Source organism: Trichomycterus rosablanca, chromosome 16 (genome assembly GCF_030014385.1).
Source record: "Trichomycterus rosablanca isolate fTriRos1 chromosome 16, fTriRos1.hap1, whole genome shotgun sequence".
Taxonomy (NCBI): Eukaryota; Metazoa; Chordata; class Actinopteri; order Siluriformes; family Trichomycteridae; genus Trichomycterus; species Trichomycterus rosablanca.
Window position 1 is genome coordinate 15320791 of NC_086003.1, and position 26848 is coordinate 15347638.

The 26848-nt window shown below is 38.8% G+C and overlaps 1 protein-coding gene across 1 annotated transcript; it reads left to right on the forward strand.

The window, feature by feature from the left end:
- The first annotated feature begins 296 nt into the window (after positions 1 to 296).
- Positions 297 to 26495, forward strand: kif4 (kinesin family member 4). The gene is made up of 31 exons (XM_063011359.1): positions 297 to 308; positions 825 to 948; positions 2675 to 2789; positions 3186 to 3376; positions 4099 to 4188; positions 4701 to 4867; positions 5506 to 5600; positions 5685 to 5804; positions 6672 to 6847; positions 6993 to 7054; positions 7511 to 7643; positions 9243 to 9301; positions 9394 to 9499; positions 9604 to 9729; positions 9812 to 9982; positions 11897 to 12000; positions 12100 to 12244; positions 14818 to 14928; positions 17141 to 17224; positions 17325 to 17438; positions 17816 to 17971; positions 18259 to 18356; positions 18523 to 18652; positions 18776 to 18946; positions 23195 to 23308; positions 23426 to 23503; positions 23605 to 23688; positions 24570 to 24728; positions 24853 to 24966; positions 25065 to 25181; positions 25854 to 26495. The coding sequence occupies exons 2-31, from the start codon at positions 826 to 828 to the stop codon at positions 26046 to 26048; spliced, it is 3708 nt and encodes a 1235-aa protein (XP_062867429.1). The 5' UTR covers positions 297 to 308; position 825; the 3' UTR covers positions 26049 to 26495.
- The last annotated feature ends 353 nt before the right edge of the window (positions 26496 to 26848 follow it).

The following is a 26848-nucleotide window of genomic DNA, read 5'->3' on the forward strand; positions in this document are numbered from 1 at the left end:
CTGACAGATGACTTAAGATGTTAATTACTTAAGCTTAAATTTACAAATTGAACGGGTCACCTTGGCCATCATCGCAACAATTGCCCCCCTGAGAGATTTGGCAGGAGCCGCCACTGTTCGGCCCTTTGAGGGCCACCATAATGCAGATGTTCCCGAGTTTGACACCCCTGGTCTAATGGTTTAGAACCGCTGCAGTAGAGTATTTCACCAGCAGGGGGCAGCACAAGCGGCGGCGTCATGGCGCTGGGGGCGGAGCTTTATGGTTTGAAAGTGGCGGGTAGACTGAAAGGAAAGCGGAGCAGAGAGAAGTACACACTCAGTTTTTACCGTTTCAGTCACAGCAGAACTAGAGGAGTTTTGTTTTACTTAGATAAAGAAAACTGAATTTTCTTTGCTGTTAAATATTGTTGTATGTATTGTCGAAACTACAAACATAATAGACACGTTTGTTTTTCTATGCTAGCGTCTCTCGGGTACGTAGCATTACTTTAAAGCCTAGCGGTCTGAAGTCTTCGGTTAGCTTCGTGCTAACTGTCTGAATGTGATGTAATGTTTTGTAACTAATATATTTTCGAAATATTTTTAAACGTGTCAATCTTTATGACTATTTGAAGTCAGTTACTCCACTATATAGTGTGTCAAAGTAGTAATGGTACCAGTGGTAGCGCTAGTGTTTTGATGTGCAGTGTAGTGCCCTAGTTTTCGGTTTGAAACACAGCCTGTAGAATATTTTAAGCGTCGTTGTTTGACAATAAGCTCACCATTTTTAGAAATTCATGTAATACTGTTAATACTGCTCTATTCCGCTGTTTCTGTCCGTTCAGCATGACTAAGGAAGATGACAAGATGATTCCAGTGCGGGTGGCACTGCGCTGCAGACCACTGGTGCCTAAAGAACTCAACGAAGGATGCCAGTGCTGCCTTACCTTTGTGCCAGGAGAGCCACAGGTCCAGTTAACTCTTTACTTTTTCACCAGTCACTCCATTAGGAGCTGATCATCCATACATGTGGGAGCAACGCACTGCATTAAACTGCAGACACGACCAAGATCAAAACATCAAAATTGGTTGCTGGCCCACGCATGTCAGAAACAAATACGGAGTTTTAATAAGAAATGCATTAATTAATTAGAACTTAAAATGTGAGAAATTTCCCAACGGATTAAGCTATGAACCCAGCTGCTATAAAACAAGTGGTACAAAAATATATAAAACAGTTTTTGTATTGTTTTGTGTTGTTTTTTTCCTGATCTGCCATTAACAATCTAATCAATAATGGCATTATTCACCAGCTGTTTTTATCCAAAATTTTGTTTTGGTGATTAGTTGTTGCTAATCTCTTAGGATTTTCATGCACATTCTAGTGTTTGCACAGAAAAGTGCAAAAAAAAAAAAAAAAAAAAAAACCATCCAGTAAGTGGCAGCCCATTGAAGGGTGGGTGTGGGGGGATCTAGTTGATGACACATGTTGGAGTGATATTTTTATACATTGGTTCAGCTAAAAGCAAAGCACATTACTTCAAGTGTAATTGATCAGCCAACACCTTTTTAATGCCTGACACTTTATTATTGGCCTAAACCTAACGGGGTGTTTTAGTTAACAACTTTTGTTCCCAGTCTTCCTTTTAAACCCATGTCCTGTTTTTATTTACTTGCACTGAAAGCCATGGTTTAATAACAGTAAAAGTTGTCTCCTTTTTGCTAAATGTAGAACGTGTGGTACCGTATTTGTTCATCTTGGAATGGAATCTTTTTATCTTGTCTCATATACATGTACACACGTACAGTACAATGAAATTCTTTTTCCTGCATGTCCCAGTTTTATCTCAGTTTATTCCAGTTTTTCCTGCATATTTTTCCCAGTTTTTTTGGAAGCTGGGGTCAGGGCTCAGGGTCAACCATTGTACAGTGCCCAGTGAGCAGAGATGGTAAGGGGCCCAACACCAGTTCAGCTGGAATTCGAACCCACAAGCTTTTGATTGATAGCCCAATGCACTACCCAACAGCCTTCCACTTGAGGCAGAGGTAGATCAATACAGCCTGGTAAAGAAACCTGGCAGAGAAAAGACAGAGAGTGACGTCTAAACAAATCATGATCTGTGTTTGGAACTGACATTGACATCTTCTTTTGTATTGTTTGTTTTTGTATTTTCCATAAAGAGCGTGGTGGCTTGGTGGGTAGCACTGTCGCCTAACAGCAAGAAGCTTTTGGGTTCTATCCCCAGGTGGGACAGTCTGGGTCCTTTCTATGTGGAGTTTGCATGTTCTCCCCGTGTCTGTGTGGGTTTCCTCTCCCAGTCTAAAGACATGCAAGTGAGATGAATTGGAGATACGAAATTGTCCATGACTGTGTTTGACATTAAAACTTGTGAACTGATGAATCTTGTGTAACCAGTAACTACCATTTCTGTCATGAATGTAACCAAAATGTGTAGAACATGATCCTAATAAATAAATTCCCATAAAGAGCTGATTTGCCTTTTTATTTTAAACTATAACTATGTTCTGAAATACAGAGAGGTTATATAAGGAAATATTGTAGATAGGCTTCAACAAATAGTCCATAGTTAAAAGGAAATTGTGGTTGAAATGTCTTGGCTAGGAAACTTGAGTAAGTTGACTCTTGACCAAACAGTAATGTAATAATGTTATTCTTCTCTTTCCTGTATTTCAGTTGGTGGTGGGCAACGACAAAGCATTCACATACGACTATGTGTTTGATCCCACGACAGAGCAGGAGGAGGTGTTCAACGCTTCCGTTTCACCTTTACTTTCTGGCCTTTTCAAAGGTCTGTAGCACTCACCAGTACTTAATAAAAAGGAGACAACCCCCAACATATGAAAGATGCCAAACACAGCTCACAATAAAACATATTCTAATCGAATGCCCCAACAGCTACACATACTTGGAACTGTTAAAGAAACCCTCAACCAAGAAAACACAAGAACAATCCTAAACTTCCTGGCAGAAACAAAAATAAAAACAAAAATAAAAATTGACAAAAAGAATCAAGAAAAATGACAAACATAACACCGATCATGCAATAAATAACACAATCGACCGTATAAAGTGGTGTAAAAAAAATCAAATCAGAGGTCTGTAGAAATGAGCTTAAGCGTGGTCGCTACTAAGGTTTAAATGCAAAGTGGAAAATGAATACTCAGATTGTGATTCTTTTTCTCAGGATACAATGCTACGGTGCTAGCCTATGGCCAGACTGGCTCAGGAAAGACTTTCTCCATGGGAGGTACCTACACATCGGCACAAGAAAACGAACCTACCGTTGGCGTCATACCCAGAGTGGTGCGGAAAATATTTCAGGAGAAAGCCAAGAGGGCGGACTGTGAATTTGTCCTTTTTGTATCGTATCTTGAGGTAATAAGTTTCTATAGATCTTTTCCAGATATGTGTTTCTGTAGCTTTCATTATTTTTATGGCATTTAAATGATGCTTTTATTCAAAGTGATTTTTGTTACAGAATAGTGTGAGCATGCCTTGCTCAGGGGCCCAACAACGGCTAAAACCAGCAACCTCTTGATTACTAGGCTAGTACCTTAACTGAGCTACCACCTCTTTAATCATGAATTATTTAAATGTATGTCTTTAAAGTAGGTCCCATTTTCATGGTAGGTGCATACTATGTAACGTGGGGTTTTGGACACTCCAGGAAATTACTTGTGTCTGCTGTGTAAACAATGTCTACACATGCTATCTGGGGGCAGTGGGAGCTGGACTTATAAATAGAAGGTTGCTGTTTTATGCCTCACTGCCACTAGTTGCCACTATTGGGTCCCTGAGCAAGTCCCTTAACCCACAATTGCTCAAATTATATGCAGTCTTTTTGTAGCTTTCCGCTAAATGCCACCAGTGTAAATGTAATCAATATATGTAAAATAGTATGGCTTAAAATCAGAAATTAACATGCAAGTGTGAAGAAGTGTATCACAAGTGCAGAGAACACTATACATGCAGTAACAAAAATCTCTTGCAAAGCATTGACTGTTTGCTAAAAGCATCCTGTGCAGACGTGTTGTGGGCAGGAAATAAAAGTTACATGTCATCAGTAAATATTTCTTTCTTTTTGCTTTTCCCCCCAGATTTATAATGAAGAAATTTTGGATCTTCTGTGCCCATCAAAGGATAAACCTGTTATTAGTATCAGAGAAGACCCAAAGGAAGGCATCAAAGTAATGCTTAAGGCTTTATAAAGACAAATATACACTATATCTATATATATATATATATATATATATATACAGTATATATAAAATAAATATGGACATTTTCTGTTTTAATGCATTTAAGTGGTTCGTTCAGTGGTTCATACCCATGGTTAAAATGTATATGACCATTTGTATCAAAAATGCTTTCAATTTTGGAGTTAATGGCAAAGTCCATCAAGGTCCTTACACAGAGCCCTGACAACAGCCTTATATCTGGGATGAATTGAAACTGTCAATTGTGAGCCAGTATGTCCGCCCCACATCAATACATGGTGCACACTTTAGTAAAAAAAACGTTCTCAGAGCAGTAGCTGTGAAGGCGATACTTTATAATAATGCCTATGATTTGTAATGGGATGACTAACAAGGTCATGATCAGGTGTCACATACCTTTGGCCATATATTGTGTAATAATTTTGACATGACCTGAAGTTTATATAAATTCCTGTTTATTAAGTGCTACTCTGTTGCTGCAGATTGTAGGACTGACAGAAAAGGCGGTTTTTACAGCTCAGGAAATGGTAGGCTGTCTGGAGCTTGGGAACTCTGCTCGTACCGTGGGCTCTACAGCTATGAACGCAGCCTCATCACGTTCGCATGCTATATTTACGATCAACTTGGAGCAGCGCCGTGGAGGTGACAAGTAAGTCGTTCACAACATACTTAAATTTTTTGCTGTCTTTAATGTTCGGCACCTGATAAGCATCAGCTGATTACGTATTTAGACAGCCCTTCTAACTAGTGATATTATTAAGAGGTACCTTAAATCAGATGTATATTTATCAGTCTCAGTAGACAAACATTGGCTGTATAATAGGCTGCATTTGCAAATCTACAAGACTTTCATGGTATGCATGGTATTGATCACTTTGGTCAAATTAATGTCTTTCTAGAGCTCACTGACTTCAATGTAAGAGCTGTTATTTTGATGTGGTAATGTCTAAAATGTCTAAAAATGCATATCAGTCATAAAGTGTTTGGCCCCACAAGCTCACAAGTTGCCACACTCAAGTTCCAGAGTGCTTCTAAAAGCAAGATCAGCACAATAACTGTTTGTAGAAACCTTAATGGATTGGGTGTCCATGGCCAAGCAGCTGCACACATAAAGCACCATGCGCAATGCTAAATATTGGCTGGTCAGGCTCAGAGCCCTCATCTGAACACCTTTGAAATAAAAGAGAAATATTGACTGGTAGCCTGACATCAGTTATTTATTAATCATGTTAGCCGTTTGCATGTTCTTGAAAGTATCTTAATGTTGTTTTTCCCCCTCCTCCTAAGAAACGACATGATGGTCTCCAAACTGCACTTGGTGGATCTTGCTGGATCAGAGAGACAAAAAAAAACTAAAGCAGAAGGAGACAGACTGAAGGAGGGTGAGGAAAACCGTTGGCAAATGAACTAATTGCTAATGTTGCAATATAGAACACAGCTTAGTTGCACTTGTTTTTATTACCCAGGAATCAGCATTAACAAAGGCCTGCTGTCTCTGGGAAACGTAATCAGCGCCCTTGGTGACGACAGTAAGAAGGGCACCTTTGTGCCTTACAGAGACTCCAAGTTGACCCGTCTGCTACAAGGTGAGTGTCAAAGTTTTAGTCTTCGATTTGTTAAAATGATCTAATACTTTAATTTCTTATTGCAGTGATGTCAGAATTTGTAAAACCAGAAAAGTGGTATTATTAAAGAAATTATAGAATTAAATTATTTAAGGAGTGTTGTAGATTAAGCACTTTTTAAACTTGCCATGGTCTGTTGTCAGAACTACTTGAGGATGAAACAAAACCCTGAATCTCAAATCTCATTTAGCTGTTAAATTCCTAAGATTATGATGGAGAAATACCACTTGTGGTAACCTGTGACATAGAAGAAAGAGTTCTATTTAAAAAAAAATCCCATCCTAATTTCTTAGATTCATCATGCACAAAATACAGTTTTTGAAAGATTATTTGAACAAACTGGTTTCAAAAAATTTGGGACAGTAGGTAAAATGCAAATAAATACAGAACTGCAGTGCTTAGTAAACTGTCATTCATTGTATTTAATAAGAAAAATAAAACAGCCCAAAGAAAAAGGATTTGTTCATGGCACTCGGGTGGCACAGCACTCTGTAACATTAGTCCACCACTGCTGAGGTTCACCACTGCTGAGATCCACCGCAAACCTGACCAGAATAAAGTGGTTGCTAAAAATTGAAATTAAACTTAGTGCTAATTCCTAATTTGATGCCTGCTACACAAGTTGGGTCAGGGCAATATACGACTGGGAAATTTGTAATGAACAAGAACACCTGTTTTGGAATCATTGAATACGACAGGAGCATTTCAAAGAAGCTTGGTTTTTAAAAAGCAAGCATGGGTTGAAGTGAAAAAACATTTATGTGTATGTACATTTAATGTCCTTAAGGAAGAAGGGATGACCGTTTTGCTCTCCTGACAATTTTACAGACTCTTTAGGAGGGAACAGTCACACCTTAATGATTGCCTGCATCAGTCCAGCCGACTCCAACATTGAGGAGACGATCAACACACTTCGCTATGCAGACCGTGCTCGTAAAATCAAGAACAAGCCTGTTCTCAATGTCGATCCACGTGCTACAGAGATGAAACGGCTCAAGCAGCAGGTACCAGTGCTTAATGAACTTTTTTTTTCCAGAATGACATCAGATGCATTCAGATTGGTGGCTTTAAATATGTATGCACTATAAACATGTTGAACTGATGCCATAAACTTCGCTTACTGGGAGGTAATTATTTTTTTGCTTTCAGGTGCAAGAGCTGCAAGTGATGCTACTTCATGCTCGAGGAGGAGTAGCTCCTGTTCTCTCAGGGTAGGATTCAGATGAAAGTGGCATCATTGCACACTAAATTATGTGTGTGGTCGGTTATTAATTTTGGGGTTGTTTTAGTGATATTGCACTTTTTCATGAACATCTACTACAATGCTTAAACAACATTTACTAGACTTCATTGTGCTGATGAGGTGGATCATCCTACAGTGCATCTTGCTGCCATCTCTTAAGTGGGTAAAGGATGCACATGTACTTGCCCATATACATGATCTTTTGTTTTGGTGCCTGCATTTAGCATTGATGAACTGTGTCTTGTGCCACTTTCACCTCCCCACCAGTGCTAACATTTTTGCAATTTTGAGGGTGATTGTGATGCAAATACAATTGGCAGTCACTGGGTAGTGATCCTTTAAAATAGAATTTGTATACATATGAAGATGTGGTTGGATGTTGTTGTACAGAGTTTTAAATGGGGAATGAAACTTTTTTTTGTAGGTCTGAGCAAGGTGAGAATGTGTCTAAGATTGTGGAACGTAATCGCCGTCTGCAAGAAGAAAACAGTAAGCTGAGTCGAGAACTCAGTGAGGCTGTAGGACAGACTGCCCTTATGTGTGAAAGGATCATCATGGTGAGTACTTCAGGTTGGAGCTAGACGAAATATCATTTACTTTTTTTTGTGTGTTTTTTTTAAACACAGTCCCAATTTTTGGTGTGACGGTTCACCCCTGTGTTTTGGAAACTTTCATGCTTTTGGAGTTTTATGTGTAGCTGTCTATGTGCTCACTGACTTGTATATTATAGTCTTGAAGCCTATGTAGGATTAATATTATACTTAGGAACTTGACTATCAATATCAGTGCTGATAGTGGTAGGGATGTCCCGATCCGATCTCAAAGATCGGGATCGGGGCCGATCAAGGCATTTTTTAATTGATCGGAATCGGCTTTACTAAACCCGATCTTAATCCCGATCTTTTGTGTTACGTCAGCATGTCCGCTGTGTGGAAATACTTTAAATTTTAAAGTAAAACAAGTCCAACAGTGAAGTGTAACGTCTGCAGTGTGAGCGTTTCACGAGGCGGTGGGAGCAGAGCTGCGTTCATGTGTGAGAGTGTGTGTGAGTTAAGGATCACACCGGTTTACAAAACAACGTAGTGATGCACTCGTTTAATAAAGAAATAAATACACGGTATATTCACATATTGTCGGGAGCAGAACACTTTATTAACTACTTCTGTTACGGTACCGAATAGCCGACAGTTGAGTCAAGCACGCTGGTTCATGTTCTATGGAAGGCCTAAAGGGTAAAAACACACTCACTTCGTGTACAAACGTCCATCAAACCACTGTCACAATACAAGCACTTTAAAAACTGGCTTTCCTTCATAACAAAAGAGCCTTTCCATTTTATTTTGGTTTTCAGGTTTTACTGTAATGCTTTAAGTAACTTTTTTTCTTATATTCAAGTTAAGCTGCTACACAGATTTCTGTTCATTTTTAGTGTATCACTGCATTAAACATTTTTTTCTTCGAATGTAAAGTTTAAAGTAAAACTAATTATCTCTCATTTTGATTGATTTTGTAAAAATACAAAACATTAAGTAATAGCTTGGATGCAGCATTTTTCCCTTCAGCACTGCAGAGCTATTTAGTTGTTAAACATATACACTGGATTAATTTGAATAATTGTAATGTACTTGAAGTGTGCACTGTGTGAACAGTAGTGGCACTTGATATTGGTCTTCTTGACAATACCATTCATGATTATATCTCTCACAGGTGCAAATTTGATTCTAATTCTCAGTTCAATGGTTTAATCCTAAACACTGCTACTACACTGAAGGAAAGGCTCAGTTTACAAGGTTTTTTATATTGGTAGGAAGTATACCAACAGTAGATATTAAATGTATGCAATAAATATGTTTTCGAGTTAAATGGCAAAAAAGCATTAAACCATTCTCAGTAGTTTAATGAGCTTATGGTTTCAGTTCTTAGCTGTCTGGTTAATTGTGGTTAAAATATTTAGTACATTTTGTCTTGTTTTTTCCCCTAGCATATTTAGTGGTTTAAAGGGGACTGGGTATCAGTGTTTCAGCTCCTGATCACTCCACTTTATATTGAAGTTCAGCCGGATTTATTTTATCGCTGATTACTCGCTCTTTGGCAGCACTGAACGAGCTTATTTTTACCTTTGCGTTTTGGTTGACACTGTTTTTATGTTTTGGTAGACTGAGCAAACCAACGAGAAACTGCAAAACAAACTAGAGGAACTGAGGGAGCATGCTGCGTAAGCTTGCTGTTTTTTTGTCTCTAAAACTGGGTTCCTTGTGCTCTAGCATGTATGATTGTGCCAACTGTCTTTGTCTTTTTTTGGTGCAGGTGCAAGGTTGACCTTCAAAAGATGGTGGAGACCCTAGAAGATCAGGAGCTAAAGGAGAACGTAGAGGTCATCCGCAACCTTCAACATGTCATTCTAGAGCTACAAGTAAGAGCCAGTAGATATTTCAGAACTGTACACACACATTGGTTTATCTGAACATACAAGAAGATGCATGTTGCCAGGTGCTAGTTATGCTTTTTTTTCTGTAGAGTGAAAGTGCTGGGATTGCAGCCACCATAGATGCAATGACGTCAGGCAATTCAACCTCTCTTGAGGTTGATGCAGAAGGCAATGCTGTCGATGCGAGTGGCAGTCCTGCTAGTGGCTCACCTGTGGTATGCGTTACATGCTTTTCAGATTTTTTAATAGTCTTAGAGAAGCTACATGTTGTTGAATGTGTTTTTTCATTCTTTTTAGGCCAGCAGTTCTGATTCCCAAGCGGCCTACACTACCCAGCATGCTCTTAGACAGGCTCAACTCTCCAAGGAGCTGATTGAGCTTAATACAGTCCTTGCTTTAAAAGAGGCCTTTGTCAAGAAAATGTGCCAGAATGACAGCCACTTGAAACCTATACAGACAGAATATCAGGTACATGGTTTGATTTATTTGCAAGTTTCCTATATTGAGTCTTTTTAATTTTTTTTTATACTTCCATGGTAAGGAAATACTGCAACTGATCCTGCTAAAGATAATTTTCTTTTAAATCCGCAGGAGTTTTTAAATCAGTGTAGCATTGTTATAAAATCCATTTATCTATTGCCAGTACCTCCCAGCATTTGCAAATCTTATAATCAGATCTGTGTGGCTGGGCGATTTTGCAAAAAAAAAAATTATTTTTAAATTATACCCGATTGTCGATTACGATTTCGATTTTTTTTTTGTTCTTGTATAATGCAATTAAAATAAGATTCAAATTTCTTTTTTTGCATTGTAATTAAAGGCTGCAGAAGTGCAAAAATAGTAACAGCACCACCTATAATTATCCTTTCAAGGGACTCAAACTTTATAACAATAACGATATCACAATAATTAACAATAATTAAAACAAAATAGATCTACATTATCTATTAAAGCAATAAGCCACGAGAGGCCGTGCGTTACTGTGATTTTAGCACTTCTTTCCCCGTGCTAAAATCATAACAGTAATGCACAGTCTCGAGTGGCTTATTGCTTTTATAAAACGGCGGTCAACATAAAATATAATAAATACAACAATGTTTAATTCATAAATGTATTTATTGTGTATAACTTACAATAAAGCATTCTTCCGCGACGCAAAATAGTTCGATTAACAGTGTTGCTAGGCAACATGAGGGCGAAAATAACAAACTTTTTCTATTCAGTGGCGTATTAATATGGAATGATGTGAGGTGGTCATAGGTGTGCGTTTATTGGGGATTTTACAACGGCTTCGAACGCGGCTCAGCCAATCAGATTTTAGGACCGGAACTATCCGTTTTATAAATCCTTATCTATCTATATCTAAGAATAGCTCACAAACAACTTTTATTTTAAATAATGTTCAGCAGAACCTCCTTACATTAGGAAAAAAACTACAAAAGTTCTTTACAGGTTTCTTAAAAGGAACACGAGCCTGTACTGTGCTGTTTCCACCACTGAGTGAGTCTGTATCAGTATCTACATTGGGGGGGCATCAAGTGATCACTCAGCTCAGCTTTGATTTTGTCCTCTTGTTATTTGGGGGGTGGATACAACATTTTAAACATTTAAGGATGTGTAATGTGTCATTTTAGTCCCATAAAACTTTCAAACTGTATTAACCACTATTATGTGTCGTAGAATGATTCGATTCTATTGAACGGCCCTTTAAGCCAAAATAAAGGAACCGATTCGCGCATTTGGGAGTCGTTACATACATACGGCTCTTTAAAAGGAACCGAGACAAGATTCCCAAACGCGATTTTTTTTACTCAGTAACAAATGTGATTTAAAATGTAGCGAATTACAATTCTTAGTACAAAACTTACTTAAGTAAAAGTAAAATTACAGGCTGTAAAATCTACTTTAAAAAGTACAAGTACACAAAAAAAATGACTCAATTACAGTAACGCGAGTAAATGTAATTCGTTACTTTCCAGCCAATCCTGATCTCGGTGTTTGATTCAGTGAATCCTAATTAAACTCTTCTGTTTGTGTCTTGTTTTGCCGATCGTGTTTGCGTCCTTATTACTGAATCTAACCGTTACCGTGTATAATCCTTGTTGTCTTCCGTTTACTGTTTTGGTTTTCGCTGGTTTTGGACTCTACCTGATTTTGTACACTGTTTTCGCCCTTTTTATATTAAACTTTCCCTGATTTATATTCCGCGAGCGTCTGGTCAGTTTCTGAGTCGTGACATGTTGGTATTTTAATTAAAATATAAAGTATGTAAACAATCGCGATTGTCACATTCTAACATCGGGTGAAAACGTTCATGCGAATTAATCGTGAAAATCGCCCAACCCTAGTGAACTTATTGTTGCTCATTCAAAACTGCCATAGGAGAACATCAAAAACCTACAGTCTGAGGTTGGATCTCTGCAAAAAGAGAAGGAAGATCTCATCCTCGCCCTGCACTCTGCTAAGAAAGACGCCAATCAGGCCAAGTAGGTTTCCATAAATTTGTTGTAAAAATTGCACAGAAAGCTGTGAATAATGTGCATACAATTATATACCGTCTTTTCTTTTCATTTTTTATCTTACAGATTGAGCGAGCAGCGCAGGAAGAGGTTGCAGGAGTTGGAAGGGCATATCTCAGATCTGAAGAAAAAACTGCAGGACCAATCTAAGCTCTTGAAGCTCAAAGAAACTTCAGTGCGCAGTGTTACCAAGCTTAATCATGAAATTCAGGTACATCAGTCTTGCATACAAAATATTAACAAAGCCCCTGTGCATCTCTAAAAAGTACGTAATATGTTTTGGCTAAATTGTTTGATTACTTTACAACTTTACACTGTGTGTTATGCTTGATGCTTTTAGCTTTATAACCTTCAGACCCTCAAATCCAGAAGTATTTGTGCTGTACCTCATATCTTATTATTCCTTTTCAATTGTGCAAGATTATACAGTGTATCACAAAAGTGAGTACACCCCTCACATTTCTGCAGATATTTAAGTATATCTTTTCATGGGACAACACTGACAAAATGACACTTTGACACAATGAAAAGTAGTCTGTGTGCAGCTTATATAACAGTGTAAATTTATTCTTCCCTCAAAATAACTCAATATACAGCCATTAATGTCTAAACCACCGGCAACAAAAGTGAGTACACCCCTAAGAGACTACACCCCTAAATGTCCAAATTGAGCACTGCTTGTCATTTTCCCTCCAAAATGTCATGTGATTTGTAAGTGTTACTAGGTCTCAGGTGTGCATAGGGAGCAGGTGTGTTCAATTTAGTAGTGAGAGCTTCACACTCTCTCATACTGGTCACTGAAAGTTCCAACATGGCACCTCATGGCAAAGAACTCTCTGAGGATCTTAAAAGACGAATTGTTGCGCTACATGAAGATGGCCAAGGCTACAAGAAGATTGCCAACACCCTGAAACTGAGCTGCAGCACAGTGGCCAAGATCATCCAGCGTTTTAAAAGAGCAGGGTCCACTCAGAACAGACCTCACGTTGGTCGTCCAAAGAAGCTGAGTGCACGTGCTCAGCGTCACATCCAACTGCTGTCTTTGAAAGATAGGCGCAGGAGTGCTGTCAGCATTGCTGCAGAGATTGAAAAGGTGGGGGGTCAGCCTGTCAGTGCTCAGACCATACGCCGCACACTACATCAAATTGGTCTGCATGGCTGTCACCCCAGAAGGAAGCCTCTTCTGAAGTCTCTACACAAGAAAGCCCGCAAACAGTTTGCTGAAGACATGTCAACAAAGGACATGGATTACTGGAACCATGTCCTATGGTCTGATGAGACCAAGATTAATTTGTTTGGTTCAGATGGTCTCAAGCATGTGTGGCGGCAATCAGGTGAGGAGTACAAAGATAAGTGTGTCATGCCTACAGTCAAGCATGGTGGTGGGAATGCCATGGTCTGGGGCTGCATGAGTGCAGCAGGTGTTGGGGAGTTACATTTCATTGGGGGACACATGAACTCCAATATGTACTGTGAAATACTGAAGCAGAGCATGATCCCCTCCCTCCGGAAACTGGGTCACAGGGCAGTGTTCCAGCATGATAATGACCCCAAACACACCTCTAAGATGACCACTGCTTTATTGAAGAGGCTGAGGGTAAAGGTGATGGACTGGCCAAGCATGTCTCCAGACCTAAACCCAATAGAACATCTTTGGGGCATCCTCAAGCGGAAGGTGGAGGAGCGCAAAGTCTCGAATATCCACCAGCTCCGTGATGTCGTCATGGAGGAGTGGAAAAGCATTCCAGTGGCAACCTGTGAAGCTCTGGTAAACTCCATGCCCAGGAGAGTTAAGGCAGTTCTGGGAAATAATGGTGGCCACACAAAATATTGACACTTCAGGAACTTTCACTAAGGGGTGTACTCACTTTTGTTGCCGGTGGTTTAGACATTAATGGCTGTATATTGAGTTATTTTGAGGGAAGAATAAATTTACACTGTTATATAAGCTGCACACAGACTACTTTTCATTGTGTCAAAGTGTCATTTTGTCAGTGTTGTCCCATGAAAAGATATACTTAAATATCTGCAGAAATGTGAGGGGTGTACTCACTTTTGTGATACACTGTATATAAAAGTAGGAGGAGTTTATTTGGACTGCATTCTCAGTAAGACCCTGGGAGCAAATGCGTGACCATAACTAAACAATTGCAGGATGATCTTGGTTTACTCCCCTGTGGTTGTTATGGTCTGTAGTCCCTTATTTTTATGGCCCTGCATTAATAAAATCTGTTGCTGTTGGGATTTAAATATGCAGCTTGTATCTCATTTTAGTGGCGTTTTTTTAATGATTGCATTTGACTAACTGATAGTCTGCACGGTTTTTCTTTTTAGTCATACAGCCTGCTCAGGTACGCTTAGTAGATCAAGATTAGCACAGGTGCTTGGGTACAATACAGGTCACTAAATGTTAGATCACAAATTTGGGGCAGTGAAAAGGGCATGTATGTTTAGGTGTGTGCCTGTAAAAATATGTAACATTTATGCATTTATACAATGACTAATATTTAAAAATAACTGTCAATTCAAACTGTTGGTGACATTTAATGACCTTCAGCAGATTTTCAATTTAGAACAAATGTTTTAAAAACTACCATATAATTAGTAATCTTTCAACTGATAATGAATGGGTTTTCAAGCCTATATCCAACAAATGACTAGTAGTTAAGACCTTTTTAAAATGTGCACTATAATAGTCCTAATACTATTGCTATTAACTGTCAATGCTGCAGTTATTGAGCTGTTTCTTAAGGTTGTTGAAGTTTTATGCTGTTTTCTGTGTAGGCTATGAAAGCTCAGCGGGTGCAGTTGATGAGGCAGATGAAAGAGGACTCTGAGAAGTTTCGAATCTGGAAGCTGAAGAAAGATAAAGAAGTTTTGCAGCTTAAAGAAAAAGTAAGATTTGTATTCATGCAGTAGTATAACCATTGTTTTTTTTGGGTTTTTTTATGCGTTGCCTTCCTCACGTTGCAGTCTTCTACCCTCAAGGAGGGCTGTGCTTAACACTTGCACCCTCTTTGATATGTGTGCAGTAGTCAACTGCTTTTTTTTTTAACCTGCCTTAGATGGGTTCACACAGGGATCAATATTTCCATTATTCCCTGTCTGTGCAGGTGCCATCGACCAGCCAGAAGAGGCTGCAATACATGCATACAGTGACGTAGGTTTACTAAAATCTCAGCTAGCTCGGTCACTTCTGCTCTTTGGTGGTGATAATGTCTTAGGAAAAGAAGTAGGGATGTCCCGATCACGTTGTTTTGTTCCTGATCATTAATTTTGATCCCGATCCGATACAGAGTCTCAAACCGATACTTGTATTTTCTAGATATTGTCTAGATAAGAACGAGATAATACTGTTCACACAGTGCACACTTCAACTACATTACAGTTATTCAAATTAATCCAATCTATATGTTTAACAACTGAATAGCTCTGCAGTGCTGTAGGAAAAAGAATTGCCTGCATCCAAGCTATTACTTAATGTTCTTTTATTTTTACAAAATATAAGTAAACAAACTTAGTGCAGCATTGTAGTAGTAGAACTGGAACACTCAAAATGAAGTGAAGGTTCTTTTTGAGGAAAATCAGCATATCTGCCGTAGCGGACAGCCGGTTCCTCTTCTCATCACATAATAATAAACTTGCTGTATTCGACTGAGTGTTTATTTTTAGGTGCCGTATCAAATTGGTAGTAATTGTAGATCGTTTGGTTAAATGATATCTGGTTTGTTTCTTATGAGCCACCGTACTTGTATGCGTGTTGTAACTGTAACAAACTTTTCTGTGGTTGTATTGTGACAATGGTTTGATGGACGTTCCTACACGAAGTGAGTGTGTTTTGACCCTTTGGAGCTTCCATAGTGCATGGAATAGCGTGCTTGGCTAACGCGATGACTAGCTGTCCGCTATTTGGTACCGTAACAGAAGTAGTTAATAAAGTGTTCTGCTCCCGACAATTTGTGAATATACCGTGTATTTATTTCTTTATTAAGCAAGTGCATCACTACAACGCTTGGTTACATAACTAAGCCAATCAGAGTGCTTGATACTGAGATGTCGTTCAGTCTTGTAACACGTAAACTGGTAAAAGCTGTAGGTTATGGTCCTGAAGTTTTCATACTCGGATTAAAAGTTATTGTTTTGTAAACCGGTGTGATCCTGGACTCACACACCATATAAACAGTAAAATTCTACGGTAATGAACGCAGCTCTGCTCCTACCGCCTCGTGAAACGCTCACAGTGCAGACATTACACTTCACTGTTGGACTTGTTTCACTTTCCAATTTAAAGTATTTCCACACAGCGGACATGCTGACGTAAAACAAAGGATCGGGCTTAGGATCAGCCTTAGTAAAGCCGATACCGATCAGTTACAAAATGCCTTGATCGGCCCCGATTCCGATCTTTGAGATCAGATCGGGACATCCCTAAAAAGAAGTTTTAAGTTTCAATCAACTGATAGTGCTACAGCTGAACATTTCTGTGTGCCTTTGTGTGAAGCCTCTAGTAAGTACAACAATAACTTTTTACATTGTTTTTATACATTTCCCTCCAATGTGGAAATCGGATGAAAATAGATTGTTGGTATCCAAAGGAAAATTTGTCATGTTTGTTTAGGGGTAGCATTACATGACCAGATCTTACTTTCTTAATTGTGGATGCTTTGAATGTTGACGTCTGGCAGGATGCTTGACTAGAGCGACTAACGTCAATACTTGCCCAGGCATACAAACAGCAAAGCGACCAAGTAAAAAACGCCATAGTGACAATAAATACAAGCGCAGGAAATGAAATGGCTGACAGATTTGATGTGTGTGGAGTGAGTGTACAAATAGCCTGTTGATGCAGCAATGAGGAATGCCTTCAGCTCCCACCCTCAGACAAAGGCAATCATGACTGTGTAGGCACCTGGCCAGCCCAGAGTAGAGCCGAGATTCCAACTTGACAGCTCAGAATCTTGGCAGTGGTGGGCTAACATGTTAGCCCGCTGCATCACCCAAATGCTCATTTATTGTTTTTTGTTTGTTTAATTAGTATGTTTAATACTCTTTTATATATGTTAAACAAGTGTCCTCATTTTTCATTCTTGTGCTTGTGTTTTGGTAGGATCGTAAACGACAGTATGAAATGCTTAAGCTGGAACGTGATTTCCAGAAACAGGCAAATGTGTTACGCCGCAAAACTGAGGAGGTATGCGTGTTTGATACATCTGAAGAAAATGATTGCTACCCTTAAGATGTTGAAGGATATTACATAAACCCCCTGCGGTGGCTAACTTGTGTTTTCTCAGGCTGCCGCAGCCAACAAGCGCCTGAAGGATGCCCTACAGAAAAGAAGTGAGGTGGCTGAGAAGCGCAAAGACACCCAAAACCGTGGCATGGAGGGAGTTGCAAGCAGAGTAAAGGTACCTGAGGCTTCCAGACTTAGTTACAGTAACTGCTTGGGCAGAAATGTATTAACACAATTGGTCATCCAGCCACCTTTGGTGTCTCATTTGCACTTTTTGCACTAAACCCATGCAAGGACCTATGCAAAATCACACGTTAGGTACATTCTTAGAAGCTATAGAACTTAAATGCCATATAATAACAAAAATCAATTAAACTCTACACACTCAGTTACTCAAACACCCTAATCCATAAAGTCTTTTCATGAATTCCTATAAAGAAACATATAAACCTTTTTTTTCAAAGATGGAACATTTTATTCAGCCATAGCAGGTGACATGGTGTTAAAAATCAAACAAACAAATATTTTAACCCATATTTTGCCCCTCTGTAGACATGGCTTCTGAATGAAATAGAGGTGCTGGTGAGTACAGAGGAGGCCCGGCGTCATCTACAGGACCTCCTAGAGGACAGAAAGATCCTGGCTGAGGAGATCTCACAACTCCGCCAGCAGATGGACTCTGGAGACAGACCTGCTGCTAAAGTCAGGGTAAGCAGTTGCAAACTGTTTTGGATTCTCAACATGGCTTTCATTGTTTTGTAGCCATTTGTATGCCATTTATGACTGTTTCCTAATATCCTGCGATGCAGGACATGGAACAAAGGGTCGATGCAAAACCATTTATAATGACAGTGTGCTTTTCCTTTCTTACTTTATTCTATTTTAATTCTATTGGGCCTGATGCATGTGACTCTAAATAATGTATTCATTCCTGTAGTTATGAAATAAAGAATGAGCAATCCACCTGTTTTAAATGTTGTTACTGTGTTCCACAGCGCCGTACCCTGACCATCTCTGAACTAGAGGGCAAAGGGAATCTGGAGGCTTCAATCAGTAAACAAGTGGAAAACCTAGAGACTGAGATGGGCCTCAGGTTAGCCACATAAAGACAATAGCTGCTCTTTAGCTATACATGATCAGCGATTTTACATTTGTCTAATTATTCATAATGGTTATTATGGTAATTATTCAAACATATTCATAATGGTTTTCACTTTTTTTGGTCTTGGATTACACTTTTCCCATCACCCCCAACACAGGAGTGCTCAGATAGCTGACCTGCAACAAAAAGTTCTGGATGCAGATAACGAGGTTCGTATGAAACAGCGTTGGGACTCCATCACTACCATCGTGGAGGCCAAGAGTGCATTAAAAGTCCTCATGTCTGAGGTAAGGAATAGTACAATTGCTTGTGAGTGTGTGTGTATACACAAATAATATAATGCTTAGTGTAACAAGTGTAAAATCCTGTGTCTACTTTATACTTAACAAAGTTCTACATATTGCATCCAGGTTGTGGTATCCAAGACGTCAAATGCCAAGCTGGAGAGTGAGCTAAAGCAGGAGCGGGCCAACCACATTGACTTGCAGAAGGTTCTGTGCGATGAGAGGAAGGTTATGTCCGCAATGGACATGGAACACCAAAGTCATCTGGTGGAGCTGGAGCAGAGACACCAGGAGAAGGTAGGCTATTAATGGGGCTGTGCAAATATGATTAGTTAAGCTTTTAACAATGGTTTAGGGTGGCTTGGTGGGTAGCACTGTTGCCTCACAGCAAGAAGGACCTGGGTTTGATTTCCAGTTAGAGCAGTCCGGGTCCTTTCTGTGTAGAGTTTGCATGTTCTTTCCGTGTCTGCGTGGGTTTCCTCCCACAGTCCAAAGGCATAGAATTAAGGTGAACTGGAGATACAAAACTGTCCCTGACTGTGTTTGACATTAGAAAGACTTGTGTAACGATTAACTACCTGTCCTATGTTACCAAAGTGTGGAAAACATGATGTTAAAGTCCTAATCAATAAATATCTGTCAGCTTACCTTGCTCTCTGAAAACTTTTCAAATGTACCTTTCATAAATCATAAGCAGACTCAAGTGATCATGCCATAAAATGACACACGTGTTAAACAGGCATTAAAATTCAATCAAGCAAACCTTTCAGAAATGTTAGCTTTACTACCTGTCACCTTTTAAGTGCCAGAGGAAAGTCTCATTAAACTGATCATTATTTAAACAGATGCATGCATGTCTCAAATTGCAAAGCAGATGCAAATTTATTTTTAGGCTGTGTGTCAAATTACTGCAAGGTCTAAAATAATTTTAAGTGTACTGAGATGGGGAGGGAGAGGCTCCAAATAGTTTTTATTAAAAATAGCTTTCAGATTGTTAGTTTTCAAGATCAAGTCTTGATTAAAATAACGTTTAAATTTTTTCATGCCATTTATTTTTTAGCCTTTTTATCTGACTAGATTAGTTTCATTAAACATGTGCCCCATGTGTACTGGCAATTTGTACTTGGCTTTAGCTGACCTTACTTATTAAAAACTAGACATGTCCTCAAGGAACATTTTAAAGGTTTTACAGCATTTTGCATCTAAAATGTTTCTTGAATAAATGCCGTACCCTATTTTCAGGGGAATTAGGACATTTTGTAAAATGAGATTAAAAACAATAATCTGTGATAAATTATTTTCTTAAATAGTTATTTAACTGGCCGCTCAGGTGGTGCAGTGGTAAAAAACACACGCTGGAACCAGAGCTGGGATCTTGAATAGATCCTATCGAATCTCAGCTCTGCCTGCCAGCTAGGCTGAGCAGCCACATGAACAACGATTGGCCTGTTGTTCAGATGTGGGTGGGATTAAGCTGGATAGGGTCTCTCTTATAACTAATGCAATTACGATCTGCTGGCTGATTGATGGCACCTGCACAGAGATGAGAAAAGAGTGCTCTCAGGGTGTGTCTCTTCGTACACAGTGCTGAGCTGCACTGCACTCGTGAAAGTGTAGGTGATAAGATGCATACGGCATGCTTCCCATGTGTCGGAGGGGGCGTGGGTTAGCTTCGTTCTCCTCAATCAGAGCAGGGATCAGCATTGGTGGAGAGAAAGCATGACGCAATCGGGCAATTGGACGCGCTTAAAGGAAGAAAAAGGGGAGAAAATGCATAAATAAAAAAATATAAAAGTTATTTAACTGTACAATCAAATGACTTATTGGTTTGGCTGACTTTATAATATTTTTATTATTTATGAACTTCAGTAAAGTTGCCCCACAATCAACAAGTGAATTGGTAAGAGGTGGAGAATAGAAAATAAAAGGAGGATCCACCAAAGGCTCAGTCTTTGACAATTCTCACACAAAGCGGTGAATCCCAACCCAATTTTGAACAATGCTCAAATGCAAGATTGCAAATAATTTAGCCCCATTTTCCATCTGTTGTACATTAGGGCTGCAACTAACGATTATTTTAGTAGTCGACTAATCTGACGATTATTTATTTATTTATTTATTTTTCGATTAGTCGACTAGTCAGCGATTATTTATGTCATACCCTCCATCTCTGCCTTAACATAAAACTCTTATGTTATTTAAGTTCCAATATCAAATTAAAATAATGACCCATGAAACATGAATATGAAACTTAAGCTTGATAGTTTAATTAAATATATTTGAAACATTAATACACAATCACAATAAAAAAATTCAATGAAATAAAGCTTTGGACAGCATTAGAAGCTGTTATGTTTCAGAAGTTATCACTCGAAGTCAAAATCATATATAACGTGGTTGAGAAACATGTGAATGCTGTCTGTGAGGACCTCAGCCATTTGAGGGGTGCATGAACCTCTTCTCTTCTCATCCACACTCCATTACTTAGTGCTATTAATAGAAAGAGCAAAAGAGAAAGCTGTATTAATTATCACAAACTGAAGGCTATGTATCATAGTTTATTACAAATAGTGTACTGGCTATGCCAACTAAACCATAACAGGTTAAATATCTTAACTGAATTATCTGCTGCGCTAACTAGCTATCATTAAGTGGATGAGGCTTATTATTTAGAATAAATGCTCTCATTAACGAGAGCAAAAATATGGAAGACGAGACAGGGTAACGTTAGGCTATAATGTTATATAACGTTACTCATATAAACGACTGATTAACTATTGCACTTAATGCGTTAGGTAGCAAACAAACCTGAAAAATAGCGAGCTCTTAGATGGTTTTCCGACAAGTACTCTAGCATTAACAAACATTAACTACGTTGGTTAAAGCACAAAGCGGTGTAAAAACTTACCGGAATAACGCTGGTCATCACGGCTGCAAGGCGTTTTACCGGAGTGCTGGCGTGAAACCATAACTCTGCTTTGTGTCCAGCTCGTTTCTTTGGGTTATTTTGGCTGAAATACTTTAGAAAGTTTCGGTCTCTTTATCTTTGCCTCTCTGTCTTCATAAACTCCCCGCTGCGCCATGGAAGCGATGCTGCACCCCCTGCAGTACCTTTAGTGCGTTGCATCTATAACGACTAGTCGACAATGAAATTCCACGTCGACAAATTTTTATAGTCGACGTTATCGATTACGTCGACTAATCGTTGCAGCCCTATTGTACATAATACTGTGGAAATGTCAGGAAATCCTCAGTGTGTGTAATGTTGAATGTGCGTAAAACAGTGATGCTACTGTAATCAGTATAGCTGCATAGTCTTGGGAATACTTTGAAAAACTGTTGCTTAACAGTCCACCGCTCCATCAAGATATGCAACCTGAAACTCTCTTATGCAAAACGAAAGCCATGCATCAATTGTATGCAAAAATGCAGCAGAGTTCTCAGAGCCAGAGCTCTTTAAAGATGGACTGAAAGATAGTGGCAATGTGAGATTTGGTCATATAATTTCATGTTTTAGCTTGTTTTTGGGGTGGGGGTTGTCTGTTTCTCAGTGTCAAACGAATAGAAGCAGACTGTTGTCAAGAAAAATAGTAAAAGCTAACATTGTCTTGATAATGGGGCATGAATGTCTTGCATATGTGTGAAGGTACTATTGAAGTGGAGGCGTATATTTGGATTTGAAAGAGATAATACCATCAAGGTAACTTTTTTTTTCTGGGAAGTTCCATGGTTATTTTAGCAAGACAGTTCCAGGTCTCATTCTGCGTCCTAAATTTATTCCTAAATTATTAAAAAGTGTGAATAATAGTAAAGGTGATGTAACAGTGGTAAACAGATCTTTTTTAACTGTTGAGTTTGTTGGCATCAAATACTAAATTAGTTTACAATTACAAAATACGATGAAGTTGATCAGTGATAACATTTCTTGTACTTTTGTCAGTTAAGTTCAAGAGAATTAAAAAATCCCAGCTTTATGTTTTTATTAAATTTATTAAATTAAAATTCTGCAACACTGATTTCTACATTTCTGTGAAATATAATCCTTTTCAGGAATAATTTTAAAGAAATGGGGATCAGTTGGCAGCCTGTGATGTCGAATTAACAAATCATTAAAGTCAATCAGCAGTGAATGACTGATTGTGCACCAGTAATGATGAACTATGCAGCTGTTTTAACAATTAAACAATCATTTGAGATCTAAATGCCATCAAACCCACTTATGTGGCTCTTGGTAAAATTTTTTTCATCAAACCAGTTTGTTTAGGTGTAAATGTGCAACATGGAGACTTGCCATGTGAAGGTGATTTATGTGAACCAACCAGGACAGGACTTAAATGGTAAAGGTATCCGGTGCTGTGTTCACAAACTGTTCAAAACAAACGAATCAAAATGATTAAACAATATAAAACATTTTGTTTTACATCAAAATGCCTGTGGCTCCAAAATGGTCTACTACATTCATGTGACGGTTCTGATGATTTTTAGACAAAAATAGCTTTGACTTGGAGGTTGTTAATCATGTTTTCGCAATTGGTGGTTGTGTAGGTGCTGTATCTCCTCAGTCAGCTCCAGAACAAGCCTGTAGCAAAGGCGCATGAGAAGGATGAGCAGGAGATATCCAAGAGGGAGCGTGAAATGTTACAGCGTTTGAAGTTCCAGGTGAGATCTTAAGTATAACCCTCAAATCCTGCTCCTTATATTCATCAGCTTAAGTCTCCTGCTTTACAATTAATGAGAACAGACAGGATGATTTACTAAAGCTAAATTCTTTAACAGGAGGAAGAAATTGAAAAGATGAAAGAACTAACTGAACAAAATCAGAAACTCATGGAGGAAAATGAACAATACAAACAGGTACTAATAAATATATAGGTTAAATATATAGTGTGATTCACAAATATGACTTAACAAAGAATTATAACAACTGACTACATGCTTTTTGACTGTACCAACAGAAATTACTTCTGGCTCAGCTGACGAGTGCAAAGAAAGTAACAAATGAATCCCCTGACACTTCATTTGAATACATCCCTCCTAAGGTGAGACATTAACTTACATAATAATGCAAAAGTCTAGGAAAAATGGTTCGGTTCCCAATTTGCACAACCCTCGACCTGAACAAGAAGAGCCTGATCAACAAACACCCCCTCCGTCACGTGTCCAATCTGCAACCACTTCTTATCACCTGCCAGTGTTGGGTTGCGTAACAACCCACCCCCCACACACAATGCACTGGCAGTGGAAAGAGACCCTGTCTGACTTTCCTTTCCTCAACGATGGCCGAGTGTTTTAGTGTAGACGCCAGGTCAGTGACTTCTGAGATTAAAACTCTCAATTGTGAACACTGCACCACCAGAATGCCCCTTGTAAAAGTGTATTTGATCATTATACGTACACACTTCCTAATGTTGCATTGCCCTTGTCCGCACTGTCGGGATTGTTTTTGTGCGTGTTAAATTATCGCATATTTACAAATATCAATGAAACTGATACGGTGGAACATTAATATCTGTGCGGTTTTCAATAATATACCTGTAAAAAGGTTTACAAATTACTACTTTCTGTTTTTGTTTGCATTTTACTTTCTTGCCCCAGCTTTTTCATAATTGGCTTTGTACTTAAAGGAAACATGGGAACAGTGTTGAGCGAATAGCCTTTTTGCTGTTGTGTTGACTTTGTATAGGGGATTATCTCACTTTATTGGCACTGGGTACCACAATTGTTGTATTGTGACTTTCTACAATTCTTAGAGTAATGTTGGTCAACAATTCCAGGATACACAACGACAACCTATATGTTTAACATAGAGGTACACATCAGTTGTTCCAGTAAAGGGTTCAATGATATGCAATTGTATGCCCTATTAAAATCATTCATGTTTTTGCTTTTTTGTCTCACATCATGATCTCTCTTCTCCAAGCCCAAGGCTAAAACCTCAACAGCACGTGCACCGCTGCAGGAACCTCAAATTGACCTTGATGAGCTTGTGTCTCCCTCCGAGTCTGAGGAGGAGGAGGAGTGGCGGCCAGAAAAGAAAGAAAAAGCTCGACGAGGTTCCAGAAAATCTAAAATGACTGGGGTGAGACTTTGTACCCTTGTGTCTTAAAGCCAGACATCAAGAGAACAACCTCAGCTTTATTTTGCTGTTTTAGACGGGTAAATTGTTATTATGTGATTTTTGTCTTTCATGTTTTCCTGTGTAGTGTGCATGCAAGGGACGCTGCGTCAATAAACTCTGCCGCTGCCGGAAGGGAAGAATGACGTGTGGCGAGAACTGTCTCTGTGACCATCAAAAGTGTCGCAACATGGAGAACCGGGTCAGTATGGTGGGAGACAAACACTACATGCAAATCTTAAGGTTTGTTGTAAATTTACACAGGACTTCAATTACATCTTTTTATTTCATGCATCTCAGGATGGTGACATGAATGATGTCTCCAAAGACTCTGTATCCATTCCTGAGGACCCCACAGCTGTAAGCCCTCGAGATGCCACCTTCTTTAGGCCTCCATGTGTACCACCAACTACAAAGGTAAGACTTTCCTTTTAATGCCTCTCAGTTGAGCCTTTATTATTGACAGCTTTCCAAAGCACAAAGTGGGATTTTTAGCTGCATAATAGCGAGAATTAAATATTCAAAACTCCGGTTTTCTCTTACAGTCCAAAAACATGAAAGTGAGGAGAGTTGAAGATACAAAATTGTCCATGACTGTGTTTGACATTAAAACCTGGGGGCTGATGCATCTTGTGTAACTAGTAACTACCTGTTTTGTCATAAATGAACTTAGGGACTTGTTTATAAACCCAATAAGTCACTGAACCAATACAAAGTTTTCATACGAAAAACTGGTCCTGTCTTGAAAATATCTCGCCAGAGAAAACAAGGCGTTATAAAAACCAAACAAACAAACTGTCATGAATGTAACCAAAGTGTGTAAAAGATGACGTTCAAAAAATCCTAATAAATAAATTGGTATATAGATGAAATGGAATGAAATGTTTTGACCCAATTTTAAACGATGTGTTAAATAACAAAACAAAGGGATTGAACACTTGTTGCAATGTAATTGTGGTAGAACTCTGGCTCAGCGGATAAATGGATTATGTCAAATGTCATAGGATGGCCACACTGGACTCTATGGCATCTTCTGCACTGGCTATTAAATTGTTTTTTTTGTTTTTTTTCTTCCTGTGTAACCATTAGGAAATCGGCGACATGGGCAACCTCTCTTCAGTTTTGAAGCTGGAGAAGAAGCCGATTCCCGCTGATGTTGACAGTGACAGTGAAGACTCTGAAGAGCCCAGCATGCCCAGCTTTCTGAGGAAGAACAAGAGAGGACTAAATAACTTCAAGAATAGCTTCTTCTCTGGCTGTACACCTGTTCGTGAGGAATCCTGAGGTAGTTAAGGCAGGCGCTCTTGCCAGCTAGCTCTCTTCTAATTTTCCATGTCTGTCTCGTCTTGCTTTATATGTTTTTTATATTTGTCTGTAAATGTGTTACAACTTTTAATCGTAGCTCCTCTAATGTGAATAGTCCACCTGTACCACACTGGGGCAAAGTTACAATTGCTAACACCTGACTTACCTTGAATTAGACTAATTCATAACACTTTTTCAGTCTAATATTGGAATATCAGGAATGTTTTAGCTTGATTTCTTAGATTAGATCAAAGTCTTTTATGAATTTAAGTTAAATGACCTTCGTGATTACCTGTGCAGATAGTCTTGATACAATGATGCATCCTGTCTGTTAAAGCTGCTCTGTTTTAACAGCTGGCCAGTGTGTCTAGATGTTCTTAAAAAGGCGAATTTTGTATAAACAATAAAAATGACTTCATCCTCTCACATGGTTTGGACATTTTTTGTCTGAAATGGCATATAAAACTAAAGAAGTAATTCCTGACCATATTAATAGTGTTACCAGGGTTTAAACCTTGTAATTATTTTCAGTTTAGAAACAACCCCCACTCAACAACTGGTGTAGAGTTGAAAATACTGCTACTCGCACAACCCCCGATCTAAACAAGGAGAGCCGTGTCCAATTTGCCGCCGCTTCTTATCACCTGCCAGTGTTTGGTTCCCACACAGAGCCTCATCACATATGCTCCATGTGACTCTCCCTACTACCACTCGCGCATGAGAATGAAATATAAAAACATGAAATTATATCAAATATAAACACATGGTTGTTTACCTAA